Raw genomic sequence first — 15,786 nt, 5'->3', positions numbered from 1 at the left:
GAAGTATTATAAAACATTGTATTGTACGGAAAGACGGTGTCGGTTATATGTCTAATTGTGTTTATTTTACAATATATATATTCAGTCTTATATTGTCTAATAAGAGTGAGTTTTCTATTTATCGACCGCAACCCTCACATCCTGATAATCACACTGTTTAAACAAAGAGAGGAGATATTCTGAAATCTTATAATATCATATCCAGAGTTTTCTTTTGTCTATTGGATTCGTAACTTTACAACAATTTATCAGAAGCGGGATACCGCCCATTCCAGTAAGCAGTTTGAATTAAAATAACGGTAATTAAGAATCGAGAAAAGAAAATGAACCGAAACGCATTAGATGGAATGTCGCTGAAGCAACTGCAGGAGGAGGCAGTAAAATTCCGCTTGCCGGTGTCGAATGATCGGAAGCGGATGATCGACCTATTGATGTCACATCTGGAACAGCACGGGCCGATGAGGGACCTGCTAGGGAGAGAGCTCCAGATCGGGAGAAGACCGGCAGACCTCAGCGGAGACCTCAGCGGCAGAGCAACCAGAGGAAGAGCAGAGGCAGGGGGCCCTGCAAAATATGATGGAATTGGTGACAGACAGCCTGGCAAAAATGCAGAGACTTATGCAGATGCAACAACAGCAATTCCTGCAGCAGCAGCAGAGCCAATTCGAACGATTACTCCTCATTTTAACGAACAGAAGAGAAGAGGCAGGTTAGACGGCGGGCGGCAATCACCTAAGGCCCGTAGCAACATCGGAACTCCAAAGTGGAGGACGGTCCACGCAGATTTCCACACCGTCGGTAAGCGACGGCGCGGTGGCGGGTCAAACGCCTTTAGAACTGCCGCAATCGCAAATTTTGGTTTCCTCATTGGCGTCCCGGATCCCGGAGTTTGGCGGATCGAAAGAAGAAAACGCTCGAGTGTGGACGCAGCGAGTGAATTGCGTTGCCGCAATACACGGACGGAGTGACACTACTTGCTGCAACAGCGAGGTTGATGGGAGCGGCTAAAAAATGGTATGACTCCCAGTATGGATCAATTCTGCAAACCTGGAGAACGGTGAGAGAAGAACTATTAAAAATATTTAGTCGAGAAATTCCTTTTCATAAAATCATGAGTAAAATCGAGAATCGTAAATGGAATTTAACTAAGGAGTCGTTTGATCAATATGCTCTCGACAAACTGGCTTTAATGCATAGGGCGGAATTATCGATTAAAAGTAAGATCCAACTGCTGATCAGCGGAATAACCGTGAGCGCGTTAAGGGCTACTGCCTTATCATTGTCGGCAGAAACAATAGATGATTTTTTAACGAAAATGAGACGGATTGCGAATAGTGTAGCCGAGACGGAGAGGAGAGCGCCGATCGGGTCTAACATAACGCGCGCAAGAGAAGTAAAGTGTCGTAATTGCAACAGAAAGGGGCATGCACATAAGGACTGTCGAATTGAGCCGACGTGCTTTTTCTACAAGGCGAAAGGTCACCGACAGTTTGAGTGTCCGGTCCTGAAGCGACGAGAAGGAGCCGTTGTTCCAGTGAGAGCACCAGCCTATGAGGGAGGACGTCGAGCGGCAGGAGACGATGCCCCACGACACCCCGTAGCCGTGGTACAGGAGCAGGAGATGGTGCAGGAGCAGGAACAAGAGCTGCGAGTCAGCGAGCTCTTTGTCCCAATATCAACTATCATGGGGTGCGTTCAAATATCTCACCTGTCAAGTGCAGGTAAGGTGGACCGGGAGTAGGCGGGGCTATTGTCGGGTGATTTCGGTAGACTGAAGAATATGAACGCACTTGGGGGCCATGAAGGCGCCAGAAAGAAAAAGTACAACGACAAACATTAACTTTGTTCAAGATGGATCATCGAGCAATTGTAGCATTAGCTGTTACTATTAGTAATAACTTTTTACAAAAGATAATGGAAAGTGACAGTGACAGTAGTAATAGTGACGTGTCTGATGGAGAGTTAGATATGCAAATACATTTGCAATTGCGAGGACCTCAACACAAACCTACAAGAATTGGAGGTTATGTGGAACGTACAATCCCGCAACTTAATCGCGAACAGTTCAGGAAACATTTTCGCATAACTCTTACAACATACAATCAGCTCGAACAGAAATTGGTACCAGCTTTACAAGAAGATGTCGGGATAAAACGTCATATACCAGTTAGAAAACAATTGCTTGCAACCCTTTGGTTGTTGGCTACACCAGATTCTTACAGGTAAATTCCTCTTAAGATATTTTTCTAAAGAAATAATGATAAATTTACAATCATAAATTTTAAAGTATGTTATGTTTATATAATTTATGACCATGAAAATTGGAAGATGTTTGATTGTAAATCTTGCTTATGAATAATCATTTATTTATTTGTTTTAGATCTGTAGGAGAAAGGTTCGACATGAGCAAAAGTTCATTGAATGTCAGTTTTATGAGGGTTATACAAGCCTTGAATAATATTGCTGAGGATATTGTACAATGACCAAGAGAGGAAAGATTAGCAACAGTGAAACAGAAATTTCAGAGGTTGTCAGTGCTACCTGACATAATTGGAGCTATAGATGGTACTCACATTTCCATAAAAAAGCCATATGTAAGTTTTTTGTTTTAAAAGACAATACAAGTTCTTCTTTTGATGGGTTTATTCAATATTCTCATGATATGATTTTATACAGAAAAATTAATGAGTTTGCTTAAAATTAAAATAAACATGTGATGTCTCTGAATATCGGATTTACAATGTTAAAATTTGCCATGATTCTTTTACAGAAAGACTGTCTGTCCTATAAGACATACAAGAAAAATTACGCTGTTATACTTCAGGCTGTATATGATTCTGAGATGGCATTTTTGGATTGTTTTGCTGGTTATCCAGAATCTGTTGGTGACATAAGAGTGTTCAGAAATACTGATCTATGGTCAGAAGTGCAGACAAATAGACTGTTGTATTTTCCTAATGAAGAATATATTATTGGTGACAAGGCTTACCCTATATTACGTTGGTGTATTTCTGGTTTTCGTGATCATGGCAATCTTACTGCGGTAAAAACATACTTAGTATATTTGTTATTTACATCTAAAGAAACATAGTTTTTCATTTTTAAGTTTCCCTTATACGGTAAACATTTTCTTAATTTTCTACTCATATTTGATCCATAAAATTATCAAGGCATTTTTCTTTTGCAGGCTCAAAAGAGATTTAATGACGTGTTGTCTAAAGTTAGGCAAGTCATTGAACGAGCATTTATGTTATTGAAAGGACGATTTCGAAGACTGAAATATCTTGATATGAATAGAATAGACATAATCCCTTTTGTGATAATTGTTGTACAGTTGTACAGTTCTTGTACAGTTCTTGTACAGTTCTTCACAATATTTGCCTTGAAAGACTTGATGATGACATAAAAGAACATATCCTAGAAGGCCAGGAAAATGAAGTCCATGCTGTTCAAAATGTATTACAGACAGATGAAGATGATGCTGGTGTGGCAAAAAGAAATTATTTAGTAACTCTTGTGTGATAATAACATAATACTGACTACGTATGTTTAATATGTTTAGTAAATAATCATATAAAGTTTCCTGCTAAAGAATAAGGTAATTAAATTAAAGTATAAATATTTGTAATAGAACATTTTTATTCATTAAATCATGTAATCGTATTCTCTCTCTCTCTCTCTCTCTCTCTCTCTCTCTCTCTCTCTCTCAAAAAATATATTTTTAAGAACGTGACTGAATTATTAATTAAATTAGTGTTTTAGTTGACAACATAAACAATATTCAATGTTCTCTATATCCTGCGACGTGATTTCTTCTCGCCGTCGGCAAATTGCCGTCGGCCCACGCGCACCGGCCGCTCGCACTCGCACCAAAGTAGTTGGGCGCCAGGTACAGCGGGCTGCACCGATCACCAACACGAAACGACAAACCACCAAATAGCCGAGACACGCGAATCCGACGGGACCGATAGCTCCTCGATATTTTAAGTCGGTAGACGGGAGGGTTCAATCGGGAATCTGGGAAGTAGTTGGGAAAATGCAAAAGTAACACTGCGCGTTTGTATTATCTCACTTTTATTTCACGGGAATCGGTACGGTCCGACCCCTCGATACGATACACTCCGCGATGTGCTCTCGCGAATTCGAGACTTGCTCTGCGCTGACAGTTAGTCCGAGACACGGTACGCACGGGACACCGAAATAGAAAATCAGGTGGTCGGTCTTACACAGTCGGGAACCTCCCGGCGGCGTGATCCTCCTCCTTCCTCCGCTCGCTCCTACGCAACGCAGCCACCAACGGTAATCCTCGGTGAGTGTGGCATAAACTTAAGCGCTCGATAAAGGTAGATGATAATTGGTTTCACAGTGATATCCGATAGTAGAAGCGATAATGATCCGTACTAGTCGACAGCAGACTGATTATGGAAGAGAGAGCGAAAACGGTAGTTCGCTCTTTTATTTGCTCTCAAAAACAGTGTCTCTCCTTTCTTCCTTATTGTGTCTCGAGGCTCTCCTCTCCCCGTTCCTCGTTTTTCTTCCAATACGGGAATCCTTCCGCGGATCTTTGTTTTCGATCCGCGGGACGGATGCTCGGTCTCACTCTCGCACGTTCTTTCTCTCTCTCTCGCGCTCCCGCTGTCTTTGCGCGCCTAGGCAGGCTTTGTTTAGCACGCGGTCACGCTTCGAGCACGGGAGCGACGATACATTTGCCTGATATTTCTACGGGCCTGTGGACAACGGAAACGGCAGCGAGAATCTTTTGAGGCGATATGGGAGTCGGTAATTAGAAAGATAAGGAGGAGTATTCACCTGAGGTGGCTGTCCGGGCGATGGGTGACGTCCTCTTCTTCCTCCTGGCTCCTCCGGTCTTGATGGTCGGTGCAAGAGGTCCAGGGGCACAAAGCTCGGGGACGCGGGACTGTCACACCTGCGCGCTCTTATCACTAACAATAATGCTAATTACAATTTCGGGGGAGGGTCCTTTGCAATTCGCGCACCCCTTAGGACCTTCTTCCCCCCCCCCCGCCTCGCGGTATAGGACTCGCCATCTTGTGACGGGCACCTCCGCGGCTTCTACGTCACAATTCTTATTATCCTTATTATTACATAATCCCTATTCTCTACTCTATTAAATCAATAACATAAATATCTCATATTTTAGATGTATAAAAATATTTGAAGTAGGACTAGAAATCTTGAAAAAAAAACCTTAAAGTTACATAATTATGTGAAGTTAACTTCAAAGTCTATATTAGAACTTCAGGACTTATACTAAAATATTAATGCTTAATATTAAGTATCAGAAACAAAACAAAGAATATATGCATAATCTTATGAATGAATATGTTATGAATATATACTTAAGAATTGTAGCAAATAAGTGAAATCATATATCATGAATTTTATCTTTAAACATAGATTTCTGATACCCAACGAAAGTATTAAGTGTTTTAATCACAACAGAAACACGAAAAAAATAAAATAATTTTAAAAAGCGATATATATTGGTGAAAACAGGGAAAAACTGCACTACTTCTCTATTCTCTACTTCTTGCATTCCTTATAACTTCTCTAACTACAACTTTTCTAATAGTCGGTTCATTGCACTTTGATAAATTTCAATTGCATGATCTTGACGCTGCATTCGTTCAATATGCCTGTTGAGCCTCTTCCTTTTTTTTAGATTCCTCTGTTCTAATAGCAAGTAGTCTTTCGAGATTTCTTTCAGTAACACTTTTCTTTTTCTTTTTAAATTTAGGGGTACAATCATAACCACGATCACTGTCATTTTCACTATTACTGTATAAAGTTGCAGAAGCTGTGCTTGAAGAGTCCTGGGAATCAGGTTGATAACGTTTTTTAATGTTGGAGCTATGCATACAGGTTTCACAGCTGGTTTATCACCAAGAACATCATCCATCTCTTTATAAAATTTGCAGGTAGCAACTGGAAGGCCACTGCTTTTTTCATTTTGGTCCCTAGCTTTTATATAATGTTTCCTAAGGTCCTTGAATTTATCCTCACACTGCTGACCAGTGTAGTTCCACAGTGGATTCTCTTTTTTCAATCTACTAGCTATCATTTCCCAGACTTTTTTATTAGTAATAGTAGTGCTCTTGAAATAGTTTTCATGTTCCCTCCACTCTTCAATGAGGATTTTGACAGCATGGTTATCTTTCCATGATGTTGCACCTATACAAGAAATAAGAATTAATAATAAAGTGATATATGAAAAGGTGGAATTACAATTAAAAAGTAAGCGTACTTTTTTCTTGCTGGAGATGTCAGTAAGCTGTTGACTTTGTGAACTTTCATTCTCGCCAGGGTGAGGAAACTCATATATGTTTTCAAACCGCATTTTAATTCCGCTTGTCTGGTCTATTAGCCCAGGTGGCACAAGGCTACAAGTGTTGCCTGATGTCAGCTGTCTTTACTGTGACTGTGTTCCGAAATTTGCTGCCAGTACTAAAATTTAACAGTATACGTGACGTAAAGTATAGATTTTCAATACTGGCAGTGAATTTCGGAAAGCCTGTATCGTTGGAGAAGTACTGATTTTAATAATAATATAAAGTCCGGTGAGTGCCGCCGTGTTGAGTAGTTCAAGTTTAATCTAACAATTTAATCTAACAATTTATTTTAAGTTTAATCTAACAATTTTTGCTTGGATGGATGATATCATCCGTGTAGTCTTGTCGGTTCTCATCTCTTTCTCTTTGTGTTTAGATGGTAACATTCATTCTCTAATCATTATCTGGAGACTGGCGTAAGGATATATCTGTTTAGACGTCCATAGCCATATATATTGAAGGAATAAAGGAAGGATTGATAATAATATAATATAATATTACCTGATTTTTTAAATGTAAGTACTCTGTTAATATTTTTTATGCAAGTAGCTGTTAATTTTCTTTTTGTTGAATGCTAATATTATTTAATATGATAAATGAATGAAAATTACTTTTTGTGCTGGGATTCTGTAACTCGTTATTAGAGATTAAGACAATTTTTTCGTTATCGTTAAGTCCAATAATGAGTTACAGAATCCCAGTACTGATTAGAATAATTTTATTTTAGAATATAATGACCAAAAGTGGGTGGAAATGCGTGGTACTACAATGTATATCAAATACTAAAGTTCCTGGACATTTTTTTCCGAAAAATCTGAACATGCGAAAGAAATGGCTTGATATGGTCTCAATGCCACAATTATATTCTTTATCAGAAAAGGAGATTCGGAAATGTAAAATCTGTCATTTACATTTCAGTGAAGATGCATATATTTTTAGTTTGCACCGTAGAAGATTAAAACATGATGCAATCCCAACTGTCAATTTACTTTAGCAAGAAACAGAAAATATACTTCAGCCGAGTACAAGTGTTCAAAATTTACCTGTGCCGAGTACAAGTATTCAAGATTTACCTCAGCCGAGTACAAGTGCTCAAGATTTGCCTCAGCAAAGAATTGAGAACATACCTCAGCCGAATACAAGTGCTCAAGATTTACCTCAGCTGAGTACAAGTGCTCAAGATTTACCTCAGCAAAGAATTGAGAACATACCTCAGCCGAATACAAATGCTCAAGATTTACCTCAACTAAGTATAGAAACGACTCCAAAGAGTTCTCGTGTTACGACACATACTCGAAGAAGTATACTTGGGACTGTCACTAGACAGATCCAATTGACTCCAAAAGCCAAGCAGTTATATAATAAAACGGTTGTACTTCGGAAACGCAATATTGTTTTACAAAGGAATGTTGTAAGTTATAAAAACAGACTGAAATATGCTAAAAAATTTTCAAACCATTTCTTTAAAAATTATCAAGTCTTAAGCAATTCCCAAAAAATGTTTATTAACATGCAGTTGAAAAATGTGAAAAAAAAGCCAAAGGTACATTTTTCAACATTTTGCAAAAATTTGAAATTAGAAATAAAAAACATGCGGTGAACATGCTTCAGTATTTCTAGAAAACATAAGTCTCAATAATTCATAATTATAGGAAAATATGTCATGTTATGTCAATTTTCATTAATACTCTTCAGAAACTAATTCTTTAGATGTGTTAATAATACTTATAGTAAGTTTTTAGCTTTTAATTGTAAATCATAACTTATATTGTCATTTCCACTAAAAAGTGTTTCCTGTCCTGCCTACATTTATAATTTCTTCTCTATAAAATTTTAGCTTATTTACAATTTAAAGTTTAACGTTTATATTAGGCAATAAGAAAAAAGATTTTGGTAATGACCTTCTGACTTTATTTTGACATAAAGTTACATCTTATGACCTACAGCAAATAGCTAAAAAGTTATACTTACAATATATGAGGCTTTTTATGTATTTAGAGGAACTACATTTGATGTTGATCGTGTATCATAATTATTATCTCAATATTTTTATTGTATGTATATATATATATATTGTATATATTATGTGTATATATTGTGTATATATTGTATATATTATTATTATTGTGTGTATGTATATATATATATATTGTATTTTATATATAGGGTAGGAGGTTTACTTTACAGGAAAAGGTTGTGGCATTATCATTGTATAAACAATGTCATAGTGGTTATACATTTCTGCAACAACTATTTGCTTTACTAAGTAGCAAAACTTTACGACTTTTGCTGCAAAAAGTTCCATTACATACAGGTATAAATAACGTTATATTTTCACACCTATTCCAGCAATCGACATTTAAAAATGCGAAAGATAAAATATGTATACTCATGTGGGATGAAATATCTTTGCAACCTCAATTGCAATATGATACAATCAATGATAAAATAGTTGGCTTTGAAGATTGGGGACATAAACGAACGCAACGAATAGCTGATCATGCACTTGTATTTATGCTAAGAGGTATAAGAACTGGTTGGAAAATACCTTTATCGTACAATTTTTGCAAAAGTCAAACAAAAAGTGGTCAATTAATATATTGCATCAAAAAAATTGTTAAGAAAGTTGTACAATCCGGTTTCACTATTATTGCTACAGTATGTGACCAGGCTACATCAAATGTATCTGCAATAAATGAATTATTGAATCATACAAGAGGAATGTGTTTAAGAAATGATGAAGAATTTGGTAAGTAAATTTTCCTTACACATATATACATATAAACCGAGACGTGTTAATAAAATATATGTATTTTATGCATTTACTTTGAAAGAATGATTTTTTGTTTTTTTACAGAGTTGGAAAATGTATATCATGTTAGCTCATAAATATATCATGCGATAAGATGTAAATAAAAATATTATTTCAGATGGAACGATTATCCTATATAATCAGAAGATAATTCATCTATATGATCCTCCTCATTTAATAAAAGGAATACGAAATAATTTTCTGACTAAAGATATTGAAATCGATATAAAGTCTTCTACTGAAAGGAAGTTTGCTTCTTGGGACATAATTGAAACTGCTTATCATCTCGACATTTTTAATAATACACTAAATCGTCAGCTAAAAAAATTAACGGATGAACATATCATAAGAAGCAAGATAAAAAAGATGAAAGTAAAATTGGCAACACAAGTTTTCAGTGGAACTTTATCAGCATTTATTGAATATAACAGTCGAATACAAGGTAATTACACAAAATTGGTAATAGTAATTAATAACACTATAGTATTAAAATATATATCTATAAATATTATTTATTTATGATTTCATTAGTTTTTCATAAGAAAAACTTAATTTTAGTTAATTTTTATAACATACAAAAAAGAAAATACGTTACAAAAGTAATTAAAATATTTAAAAATTTGTTTTTCTTAGGTTTTGTTGAAATGAATGTTGGGCCATTACAAATACCGCAAAAGGAAGGATTTGCAACAGCACAAGTTTTGGATTTTTTTAACAAGTTATTTGATTCTGTAAATGGACTTCAACTTCAGTCAGATATACTCCTACGAGTCACTGTTAAAAAAAATCATTCAAAGCAAACATCATTCTTTCTGGTGTGATGCCATTAAACTATTAAAAGATATGCGGTTTGTTAACAAAACAACAAAAAAACCAATGTCTATTCCTTCTTTAAATAACTGGATAACAACTACTAAAGGTTTTCAAAAATTATGGACAGCTGTGAATGAAATGGGAATGAATATTTAAAAACACGATATATAAATCAAGACCCATTAGAACATTTTTTTGGAATGATAAGAAGTCATAATATCCGTAATATTAATCCTACATGTGCAAATTTTGAATTCTCTTTTAAAACATTATTAATAAACAATTTGACGGGAAAACGTAGTGTAGGTGGCAATTGTGAAATTGATGACAATGGAGAAGCTTTATTTTCCTTGCAACATTTCGTAGAAAATAGTATTAAAACATTAAATACCTCAAATGAAGATTTAATCGAAGAAGGAATCGATATTAATGATATTTTTACATTAATACAAAAACAAATTGGAACTGGCAATTGTACAGATGATTACAAATGTGTTGTTAACAAATTATTGCATATGCAGTCTTTTAATAATTGTTCTTCTTGCAGAGAAGGTATCTTATTAAAAGAAATGGAACTTGCTGTAATTATTGCTTTTACAACATGCAAGAATAAAATATCATCTGTATGTTTCCGCACTCAGTTATCTAAAAAATTAAATGCTATTATTAAAGAAGAAGTAGATCTCCAATTTTTTATATGTACTGAACATAAACAAGACTTTAACATTATTTTTATGGAAGTTATCATAGAACATTTTTCTATATCTCTGTGTTGTTCGAATATTAATAAAAAAATTAGAAGCAAATGCATTACAAAACCGCAAAATATTATAGAACAGCAAGCTATGCAGTACTATTATAAGAAATGTAAAAAATATTAATTCGCGCAATAATTATTTCCATTAATTTATATTTTCATTTTTTTAACATTCATAATTTATTCTTATATTTTATATGTAATAATAAACGCAATAAATGTTTATATTTTGAAATAAAATTGTTTTTTAATTTAATTATTCTTTTTACCTTATCAGTACATATTATCGACATCTTGTAAATTTGCATTGTAGTACCGAAAATTCGGTTTATTAGCCCAGATGGCACTGTAATACTAGTCTAACTCTTTAATATGGTAGTTTCCTTACTCTGATTCTCGCAGTTCACAGTGAGCTGCTCATTAGACAATAGTGTTTCTGTTTCTTGAGTTTTACCTATTCAATAAGTATTTAATCTTTAGAGATTTATCGTGAATAAAATAGTCTCATATATAATACTTAGTAAAATAGAGGTTAATAAAATAAAAAGAACTTGCCTGAGGAATTTATTTTTACTTGTAGATTGAAAGATGCTAGATTTTCAGGTGTCATATCGAGGTGCACTGGACAATTACCTGTAGCAATAAAAGAAATATAAATCATGAAAAGATCGACGAAGAAGAAATTCATATGAAACCTCGTCTATCATAACCTCTTTTTATGTACAACGTTAATAAAATTATATCAATGATAAATAAACAACTTGCCATCAACGTCCCACACAACTAGCTTATTGTGCTCAATAACTGGAGAACCATTCTCCGTGACTACGAGTTTCAGGTTCATTCTTTGTGTAGTAAACACTCTTTTTCACTTTATCGTCATTTGTTTATTTGACACGAAAAATATTTAAAATTTACTCGCTGGCACCCTGTATCAAGAGCAGGGTGCTTTTCTCCCTTCACCCGGGTGTGTTCGAATGGAATCTGAACGATATACTAAACGCCACCTGGGTGGAAGCAAGGGGAATCTGAACGACGTTTAGGTGGTTCGGGGCACCTAGGTGGGAGATCTGAACGCACCCATGAGTGAGCGATGCCAATATAAAGTGCTTATAGACACGGGCAGCCCGGTCTCGTTTATTAATGAAAAATTATATAATGTTCATATACAGCCGACAATTCCGATTTTAAGACCGGTAAAAACAAAATTATATAATTTAAATGAGCAACCGTTAGCGATATTAGGAATAGCCCCAGTAAAGCTAAAGCTCGAACCGACAAAAAATATAGAGTATAATATCTTTGTCTTGTCGAAACATTTGTTCCAAGGGGAAATCATCCTTGGGCGCGATTTTCTTTACAAAGAAAGAATGTCTTTTGTTTTTCGACCGCGAGCTGAAAAAGCAGAACGAGTTCGCTTATTTGAACAATTGCCTCTTTGTATTGAAGAAAACATAGAGAAGGCACTAAAGGATCGTTTAAATGACATTAAAATAAACTATGATATGAAAACGAAAGAGCGGTTACAAAAGCTATTGTTAGCTATAAGAGACAACGAGATCGAAACAATCGAAGACGGGCATGCGATTCGGGTACCCTTGAAGGACAATTCGATATAGGCGTATGCTCCGCGACGGTTTGCGTTCGCCGAGCGCGAAGAAATCAAAAATATTATCGACGATCTGTTGGCACACGACATAATAAAAGCATTTCGCCTTATTGTGCGTGAACTGTACCAGTGAAAAAACGAAGTGGCAACTTACGGCTATGTGTCGATTTACGACCTCTGAACAGTCGAGTCGAAAAACAAAAATATGCATTTTCGATCATCGAAGATTGTCTGTCGAAGCTAACGAATAAAACCATATTTACGCTATTAGATATTAAAAATGGATTTCATCATATCAAAATAGATGAACGAGACACTAAATATTTTGCATTCGGTACTCCAGACGGCCAATATGAGTATAAAAGATTACCATTCGGCTATAGCGAAGCACCGGCCGAATTTCAAAAGCGACAGATTTTTAAACCTTTGATTAGTGCCGGAAGAATTATTGTTTACATTGACGATATTCTGATCGCGTCAAACAATGTAACCGAGCATCTTAAAATAATCGAAGAAGTAATGATTATTTTAAAGCAATATAAATTCGAGCTCAATTATGACAAGTGTTTGTTCTTACGCAAAGAATTTCTAGGCTATGTCATGGGGGCAAACGGCATCACGTTAAGCCAACGGCACGTAGAAGCGATTAAAACGTTTAAAGAACCACGGACGGCGCATCAAGTACGACAAGTTTTAGGGTTGGCCGGCTATTTTGGTATGGATGGAGGATGCATCTGGGAGTTGTGGCGTCAGGGAGGCGTTGGGCTTGCCCTACGGCATAGCCGGAGGTCGAAGCCTCCTACATAGCCCTACACCAATCACTATATCGGCTGTTAGCCACAGTAACCGTAAACCAATAAATCAAATCTTCGGTTAAAGACTCTTCTCGGCTCCTTCTTTTCCCTTCCTTTCCTTTATTCAGTTGAACAAAACATCAAGACAGGACAGTCTTATATTGTCTAATAAGAGTGAGTTTTCTATTTATCGACCGCAACCCTCACATCCTGATAATCATACTGTTTAAACAAAGAGAGGAAATATTCTGAAATCTTGTAATATCATATCCAGAATTTTCTTTTGTCTATTGGATTCGTAACTTTACAGTATAAGTAGATACAGTAAGTTCACTGAAGCTAAAATTCATGAAATGGTTTTCACTTGCGCTTGACGGAAATGCACACTCCACAACATGGCAGCCTGCAGGAAGTGAGACGTACCATAACCTGAAAGCAATATAATCTGCACAAAAGATAGAGGTCGACGCAATATGACAAGCACGAAATGTGAAAAAGAAACTTATTGTGTTTTGTGTGTGAAAAATGTATATTGTGTAATACACTATTGTTTGCGACTCCGCTCCCGGAGTGAAAATAAGCGGATGCCAGAAGACCCTTATCAGAAGGATCAGAGTTGAGGATGGTAATAGGCTCAGGTCTTGTACGGCCTGTTCGAGTCGTAAATCTTGGCCGAAAAACCGCGTAACAAAGATGCCTACGGGCGTTAAAGTGAAACGACCTCCGTCGTTTCGGATGGCCTGCCCTTCCGGACTAAACGACCTACCACGTTCCTGAGAAGCGTCGAGAGGCACTAGAGAACGCGCTGAGCTCGTGTCGCCCGAGAGATGACTCAGTTGCTCCGGGGCGACTAGTCAAGACCTTGAAGACGCTTGGGCAGAAAGCTCAGAGTTCTCGAAGAAGCGACCTTGTCGCTTCTGAACGCATGAAGATCCTAGACGGATACTAGGCAAGAGAGAGTTCGCAAATCTCTCTAGGAGACGGCAACGCCGTTCCTAACAGCCGAGGTCTTCGACGGACGCTCGGAGATAGAGAGTTACTCGTTCCACACGGAGGCGATCGAAGTTCGCTCCTGAATCGTGGCAACGAGGTAAACTCTAAGCTAAAGTCGATTCACCATAAAGCTTCAACCCAGCAGGGTCTATTGGCACCGCAGTTAACTCAGCAGAGTATAGATTGCGTTGGTTTGAATCTTGACGATGCGCGAAAAGTGCTCTAGGAGAGTCTAGAGAAAACATCGGTAAAGACGGGCGCTATAAGTCGCACAACCCTAACACCAGGGATTGCCACAATCGGCGTTGGGCCATGCGAAGGCGCCGCGCCGGCCGTTGCGCTGGATGATATACCCGGCCGGCGGAATTTTGCCCGCGAGTTGCGGAGTCGGGTGGCGCGCCTCGTAGCAGCCACGGCGGGAGCTACTCGCCGAACGAGACCCCTACGCCGACTTCGAGTAAGCCGGCGCCGGGAACCCATGCCGCCCGCCATGCATGACAGACAGGCTCTGCTCGCGTCTCTAGGACGGCACACTCACTCTTAAACAACTATGAATAAAAGAAGTGGGTACTGGTGTGCCTTTAAAAATTGTTGAAATACAACTATGGAGGAACGAGGAAAGAAAGAAACATTATTTAGATTTCCAAAGGATACAAAAAGGTGAAGTGTTATTTATGTATTATTTAAACGATGACATTATTATTATTAATATATGAAATCTAGTTTACACACACTTGTTTTCCTGGGAAAACCTAATTAAATTGTATTCATTTTAGCTAGTGAAATGTATGTAGCTAGTAATGTAAACACATCAATATAAGAAAAATGTATGTTTAGATCAAAATTATGGATCGCAGCCTGTGGCAGGAATGATCTGTTATCGAAGACACCCATTGAATTATACAGGAATTACAGAATATGCAGACTACATTTTAAGAGATATGTTTCTCAATTACGAGCAAACAAGACTGCAGCCACATGCTATCCTAAACTCGACTTTCAGAAGAAGTTCAGAAGGTAAGTTAGTTTAAATAAAAAAAAATAACTATATATTATATATTTAGATTTTTTAAATAATTTATAATTATAGATAAGGCAGAAAGTACAGAGGCACAAAATGTTAATGTTATGGACGCAATACTTACAGAAGGTACTACAGTGGAAATAGATACAATTGATAGTTTAGGTAAAGTCTTATATCAGGTGTAGTAAAAAGAAATCCATTATTTTTGCATGAAATTGAAGGCCCATGAAATTTAATTACCATAGTTAGAATGATCCGATTTAGATCAAATATGTGCCGTTTTGTTCGATAACTAGTTGCCATTTTGAAGGTAATTTCATTATGCCTCTCTCATAGAAGCCCTCGTTCCTATTGGCAAAAAATTGAGACAGTCGATTTTCACAAGCCTCTCTTGAAGCGAATTTTTCACCAGCAAAATTGTTCGCCATGGACAGGAACAGATGGTAATCACTTGGTGCCAGGTCCGGACTATAAGGTGGATGCATAAGAATCTCCCAACCAAGCTCCCGGAGCTTCTGGCGAGTCACTATCGATGTGTGTGGCCTGGCGTTGTCCTGATGGAACACATTTCCTCTCCTATTGGCCAAAGCTGGCCGCTTCTGGGCGATTGCTTCCTTCAGACGGTCCAATTGTT

At 37.0% G+C, this 15,786-nt stretch overlaps 4 protein-coding genes across 5 annotated transcripts; 3 read left to right on the top strand and 1 right to left on the bottom strand.

Annotated features, from left to right (window-relative positions):
* Positions 1–370: 370 nt before the first annotated feature.
* Positions 371–3,587, top strand: LOC112590444 (protein ALP1-like). 2 transcript variants are annotated; one of them, XM_025306872.1, is made up of 4 exons: positions 371–2,222; positions 2,381–2,594; positions 2,771–3,043; positions 3,188–3,587. In XM_025306872.1, the coding sequence occupies exons 1-2, from the start codon at positions 1,852–1,854 to the stop codon at positions 2,481–2,483; spliced, it is 474 nt and encodes a 157-aa protein (XP_025162657.1). In that variant the 5' UTR covers positions 371–1,851; the 3' UTR covers positions 2,484–2,594; positions 2,771–3,043; positions 3,188–3,587. The 2 variants fall into 2 exon arrangements, with proteins under 2 accessions (XP_025162657.1, XP_025162656.1); XM_025306871.1 differs by lacking the exons at positions 371–2,222; positions 2,381–2,594 and having other exon boundaries at positions 2,644–3,043.
* A 1,896-nt stretch (positions 3,588–5,483) lies between these two features.
* Positions 5,484–6,625, bottom strand: LOC112590439 (uncharacterized). Its single transcript, XM_025306860.1, has 2 exons — positions 6,266–6,625; positions 5,484–6,192 (listed from the first exon to the last, which is right to left on the bottom strand). The coding sequence occupies exon 2, from the start codon at positions 6,080–6,082 to the stop codon at positions 5,576–5,578; it is 507 nt and encodes a 168-aa protein (XP_025162645.1). The 5' UTR covers positions 6,083–6,192; positions 6,266–6,625; the 3' UTR covers positions 5,484–5,575.
* Positions 6,626–8,506: 1,881 nt separating this feature from the next.
* On the top strand, positions 8,507–10,017 carry LOC105185088 (uncharacterized). The gene is made up of 3 exons (XM_025306859.1): positions 8,507–9,099; positions 9,281–9,604; positions 9,796–10,017. Exons 1-3 carry the CDS (start codon positions 8,742–8,744, stop codon positions 9,981–9,983), a joined length of 870 nt encoding a protein of 289 aa, XP_025162644.1. The 5' UTR covers positions 8,507–8,741; the 3' UTR covers positions 9,984–10,017.
* Positions 10,018–13,062: 3,045 nt separating this feature from the next.
* LOC112590437 (uncharacterized) lies at positions 13,063–15,337 on the top strand. Its single transcript, XM_025306855.1, has 3 exons — positions 13,063–13,189; positions 14,966–15,145; positions 15,219–15,337. The coding sequence occupies exons 1-3, from the start codon at positions 13,063–13,065 to the stop codon at positions 15,335–15,337; spliced, it is 426 nt and encodes a 141-aa protein (XP_025162640.1).
* The last annotated feature ends 449 nt before the right edge of the window (positions 15,338–15,786 follow it).

The sequence above is a fragment of the Harpegnathos saltator genome, unplaced genomic scaffold (assembly GCF_003227715.2).
Source record: "Harpegnathos saltator strain DR-91 unplaced genomic scaffold, Hsal_v8.6 scaffold807, whole genome shotgun sequence".
Lineage (NCBI taxonomy): Eukaryota > Metazoa > Arthropoda > Insecta > Hymenoptera > Formicidae > Harpegnathos > Harpegnathos saltator.
This window is presented reverse-complemented; position numbering and strand designations above follow the sequence as displayed.

What these genes read in the sequence shown, in the direction of transcription:
- LOC112590439 (XM_025306860.1), bottom strand. Translation starts at nt 6,082, where the DNA reads ATGATAGCTAGTAGATTGAAAAAAGAGAATCCACTGTGGAACTACACT.
- LOC112590444 (XM_025306871.1), top strand. Translation starts at nt 2,717, where the DNA reads ATGTCTCTGAATATCGGATTTACAATGTTAAAATTTGCCATGATTCTT. An exon ending in ATCATGGCAATCTTACTGCG is followed by an intron (nt 3,044 to 3,187) that starts GTAAAAACATAC and finishes TTTCTTTTGCAG; the next exon opens with GCTCAAAAGAGATTTAATGA.
- LOC112590437 (XM_025306855.1), top strand. Translation starts at nt 13,063, where the DNA reads ATGGAGGATGCATCTGGGAGTTGTGGCGTCAGGGAGGCGTTGGGCTTG. An exon ending in GGCTGTTAGCCACAGTAACC is followed by an intron (nt 13,190 to 14,965) that starts GTAAACCAATAA and finishes ATGTATGTTTAG; the next exon opens with ATCAAAATTATGGATCGCAG. An exon ending in TTTCAGAAGAAGTTCAGAAG is followed by an intron (nt 15,146 to 15,218) that starts GTAAGTTAGTTT and finishes TTATAATTATAG; the next exon opens with ATAAGGCAGAAAGTACAGAG.
- LOC105185088 (XM_025306859.1), top strand. Translation starts at nt 8,742, where the DNA reads ATGTGGGATGAAATATCTTTGCAACCTCAATTGCAATATGATACAATC. An exon ending in AAGAAATGATGAAGAATTTG is followed by an intron (nt 9,100 to 9,280) that starts GTAAGTAAATTT and finishes ATATTATTTCAG; the next exon opens with ATGGAACGATTATCCTATAT. An exon ending in ATATAACAGTCGAATACAAG is followed by an intron (nt 9,605 to 9,795) that starts GTAATTACACAA and finishes TGTTTTTCTTAG; the next exon opens with GTTTTGTTGAAATGAATGTT.